This window comes from Phocoena sinus, chromosome 5, assembly GCF_008692025.1.
Source record: "Phocoena sinus isolate mPhoSin1 chromosome 5, mPhoSin1.pri, whole genome shotgun sequence".
NCBI lineage: Eukaryota > Metazoa > Chordata > Mammalia > Artiodactyla > Phocoenidae > Phocoena > Phocoena sinus.
In genome coordinates this window covers 113812442-113816780 of record NC_045767.1, presented here as the reverse complement: position 1 = coordinate 113816780, position 4339 = coordinate 113812442, and the positions used below count along the sequence as shown (strand labels likewise).

The 4339-nt window shown below is 51.7% G+C and overlaps 1 protein-coding gene across 1 annotated transcript; it reads left to right on the top strand.

Moving 5' to 3' along the window:
• Positions 1–365: 365 nt before the first annotated feature.
• On the top strand, positions 366–4014 carry POU4F2 (POU class 4 homeobox 2). The gene is made up of 2 exons (XM_032633149.1): positions 366–895; positions 1347–4014. The coding sequence occupies exons 1-2, from the start codon at positions 611–613 to the stop codon at positions 2286–2288; spliced, it is 1227 nt and encodes a 408-aa protein (XP_032489040.1). The 5' UTR covers positions 366–610; the 3' UTR covers positions 2289–4014.
• Positions 4015–4339: the final 325 nt, after the last annotated feature.

The following is a 4339-nucleotide window of genomic DNA, read 5'->3' as shown; positions in this document are numbered from 1 at the left end:
TGCGACTGGAGCGCAGACCTGGCCGGGGGTGGGGGGGTGGGTTTGAGCAGAGGCACTACTGTAAGTGAGAGCTGCGGGGCGCAGGGAAGGGGAGGCGGCATCAGAGCGCCGCGGGGACAGGAAGGGGAGGTGGAGGGCGCGGCGGGGGAGCGGGAGGCGGGTGTCGGGAGAGCAGAAAGGACCAAAGCCTGGAGGAAGCCGAGAGGGAGCAGGGGCGACGCCAGAATCCGAGCAGGAGAAACCTGCGCTTTCAGGCAGGGGAGGGCGGGGGCGCGCGGGAGGGAGGGAGGGAGGGAGGGAGGCGGGGGTGCGGGGGCAGGCGCGGGGAGCGGGGAGTATAACTCCGCGGCCGCGAAGCGCGGGGCAGTTTCGCATGCCCAGGTCTGCAGCCAGCGCCAAGCGGAGCCCAGCAACAGCGCAGACTGACCTCGTAGCCAGCGGTGGAGCGCGTAGCCGGGTCAAGGCGCGCCGAGCTCCGAGCGGCGGCGAGTGAGCGCAACTCCGCTTCGCCCTTCCCCTCTCCGGCTCTCGCCCAGCGCTTCTGCGGAGGGTCCCGGCCACCGGGGCCAGTTGCGTGAGCCACATACAAGCGCGCGGGCAGGCCGGGAAGATGATGATGATGTCCCTGAACAGCAAGCAGGCGTTCAGCATGCCGCACGGCGGCAGCCTGCACGTGGAGCCCAAGTACTCGGCATTGCACAGCGCCTCGCCCGGGTCCTCTGCACCCGCGGCGCCCTCCGCCAGCTCTCCTAGCAGCTCGAGCAATGCTGGCGGCGGTGGCGGCAGTGGCGGGGGCGGTGGAGGCCGGAGCAGCAGCTCCAGCAGCAGTGGCAGCAGCGGCGGCAGCGGCGGGGGCTCCGAGGCGATGCGGAGAGCATGTCTTCCAACCCCACCGGTGCGTATTTCTGCATAATCACCGCTTAAAGGCACATTTTGACAGCCCCCTTTATCTGGCTTGATGTTTTTTTCATGTCTGCACAGCAAATCACCCCGCACCTCCAACCAATTTCCCCCCCCCCCCTTATGTATTCAGAGGGTCTTTCCTTTCATATTAATTTTTAAGACCTGGAATGTTGCCTGTGCGCGTGTTGTGTTGTGTTTGCAGGCTCACTTTCCTCCTCCTCGTGCACTCGTGGCTTCTCTCCGTGGCTTCCCTCCGTGGCTTCCCTCCTCTCCTCCTCACCTGCTAGTTTCAGGATTGTTATCATTATTATTTTAATTTATTTTTAACGTTCTGGGAATGTTGTAGGCGCGGCGGCGGTGTCGAGCTCTGGGCCGGAGCTTCCGGAGAGAGTGCGCACAATTCCCCGCTGAGAGTGATGTGTGCCTTTTACTTGCAATTGCAGAGCAATATATTCGGCGGGCTGGATGAGAGCCTGCTGGCCCGCGCCGAGGCTCTGGCGGCGGTGGACATCGTCTCCCAGAGCAAGAGCCACCACCATCACCCGCCCCACCACAGCCCCTTCAAGCCGGACGCCACCTACCACACCATGAATACCATCCCGTGCACGTCGGCTGCCTCCTCTTCGTCGGTGCCCATCTCGCACCCGTCCGCGCTGGCGGGCACGCACCACCACCACCACCACCACCACCATCACCACCATCAGCCTCATCAGGCGCTTGAGGGCGAGTTGCTGGAGCACCTGAGTCCCGGGCTAGCGCTGGGTGCCATGGCGGGCCCCGACGGCGCCGTGGTGTCCACTCCGGCTCACGCGCCGCCCATGGCTACCATGAACCCCATGCACCAAGCCGCTCTCAGCATGGCCCACGCGCACGGGCTGCCCTCACACATGGGCTGCATGAGCGACGTGGACGCCGACCCCCGGGACCTGGAGGCGTTCGCCGAGCGCTTCAAGCAGCGACGCATCAAGCTAGGGGTGACCCAGGCCGATGTGGGCTCCGCGCTGGCCAACCTCAAGATCCCCGGCGTGGGCTCGCTCAGCCAGAGTACCATCTGCAGGTTCGAGTCCCTCACGTTGTCTCACAACAATATGATCGCTCTCAAACCCATCCTGCAAGCGTGGCTAGAGGAGGCGGAGAAGTCTCACCGCGAGAAGCTCACCAAGCCGGAGCTCTTCAACGGCGCGGAGAAGAAGCGCAAGCGCACGTCCATCGCGGCGCCGGAGAAGCGCTCGCTCGAAGCCTACTTCGCCATCCAGCCGCGGCCCTCTTCCGAGAAGATCGCCGCCATCGCTGAGAAGCTGGACCTTAAGAAGAACGTGGTGCGCGTCTGGTTCTGCAACCAGAGGCAGAAACAGAAAAGAATGAAATATTCCGCGGGCATTTAGGAGACCCACGGCCTCTCCAGGGACAGACCCCTCCTCATCTCCTCTTTTCCCTCCCTCTCTCTCCTGCCTCTTTCCTCCCCCCGCCCACACACTTTTCGCGACTAGAAACAATTCCATTAAATGTGAATCCGGAGAAAGCGAGGATTGGAGAGCGAGCGAACGAGCAAGTCACTGAGCCCAAGTCCGGTGAGAATGTGAAACGATTTCTCAAGGGAAAGAAAAACAAAAGAAGGGATTTGTCAAGTTGTAGCAAAGTTGTCCCTTTCGACCCCACCCCACCCGGAAAAGGCACCTCGGCCTCTTCAGAGGAAGTCTGGAGCCGGCTGTTTGCAGGAAGGCAGACGAGACAGCCTTTTAGAAGGCTTCCAGAATGAGCAAGTAAGATTTGTTTTTATTCCTAAAGACATCACCCTTGTTCCAAGTTTAAAAGTACACTTTGCAGCTATTTTTCAGAAATAGAAATTGATTCAGGACTGAAACTTTAAGCTAGAGTTGATGCTTAATGTGATAGAGACATCTCTAAAGTATTTTGAATTAAAAAAAAAAAGATGGCAGACTTTCTGCATTTACACTGTATATTATATATATATTTTTATTGTGGTTCTTACCCCCTTCTTCCTTCTCTGAAGTGTTAATGCTTAAGGAAGGAGTTGCGCCTGCTGTGTTCACTGATCTTGAAAGCTATTATTAGATCATTGCTGAACAACCCTCTGTAAATTATTAATTTATCTCTCTAGCAACTTAATTTGTGCACATTCTAATTAATTAAACTTATTTACTCTTAAAAACGGGAGAACGTATGGCTAGTGAAGTTAAACATTTTTTTATTTGATGAGTTTACTGAATTTTTACAGCTTTCCTCTTATACTACGTTCCTTTTGGCCCATTTGTATATTCTCACTTTGAATGAAGATTGCTTTTTCTTTGTTTTTACTGGTAGTGTTCTGATTTGTGAGTCGACACTCAGTAATGGATGTCTTAATCGTGTAGACCTGATTCACTGTCCAAAGTATTGTTTACTTCGTTACATATTTAATGGGGATTCCCACATTGTCCCTGCTACACAGGCACTCTCTCACTCACTCATAGACACACACACACACACACACACACACCTCTAATGGAAGAGAAGAAGTCAAGCAGTTGGAACCATGACTATGATGCATCATTTTCTAGCTTTAGGTGCATTTGTCACTTGGTGTTTGCCCTTCCAGATTCTAAGATTTCACCAAGGTATTTCAGTCTTCTAGTTTTCAATTGCTCTGTTGACTTCATTTTAACATTTACAAGAATCCTTCCGTTTTTCCTTTTGGAGGTTTGTTTGTAGGAAAACAAATTTGAACTATAAGAAAGACAGTGCACTGCCTGTAAATTCACATTGTTTGGTAGAATTCTTTTGAAACAACAACAACAAAAATTAGGTACATGATGACTGGTACCTTACCTACTGTAAATACTTCATTCAAAATGATGCACATATAGATATATTCTTACAAATTTTGCTGTATTGCTGTTCCATTTAAGGCTCTCTGAAGTCTTGAGTTCTGTATATGACCTGGTTTCTTGCTTTTGTTAATAGATGGTTTATTTACTATGGTAATGTATTAAGTTATTTTTGGTGTTGTTTGATTGTCTTTCATTGAAGAGATGATTTTAATGTTTTATTGGCAAAGTATGCTGCTTTTTTTCATTAAAATATGCTATTGAAATTAAATGGCTTTTAAAATGTGATGTTGTTTTAAATCATTTACATGGGAATTCTTTTGATGGGGGAATTTTTTAAAAGAAGAAACACATTTTAACGTTTTATCATGCAGTGGTTGTTGCCAAAGTCTGGCTTGGATTTAGTAGAGGCTGCTTCTCTAGGAAAGTATAAAAGAACAGGGTCTATAATAGCCTTCTCATAGCCAGAGCTCATCTCACAGGGTGCTTTGCTTTTCTGCCCAGATGAGGTCACAACATTTGGCTCCAAATACCTCTCTTGAAGTTATTTCTCCAGATCAGCAAAATTCTGCGAAGAGCATCTCTGTGAGCAGAGGTATTGCATGGGT

Coding starts and splice junctions, on each gene's coding strand:
- POU4F2 (XM_032633149.1), top strand. CDS start 611: ATGATGATGATGTCCCTGAACAGCAAGCAGGCGTTCAGCATGCCGCAC. Junction 896..1,346: donor CATGTCTTCCAACCCCACCG/GTGCGTATTTCT, acceptor TTGCAATTGCAG/AGCAATATATTCGGCGGGCT.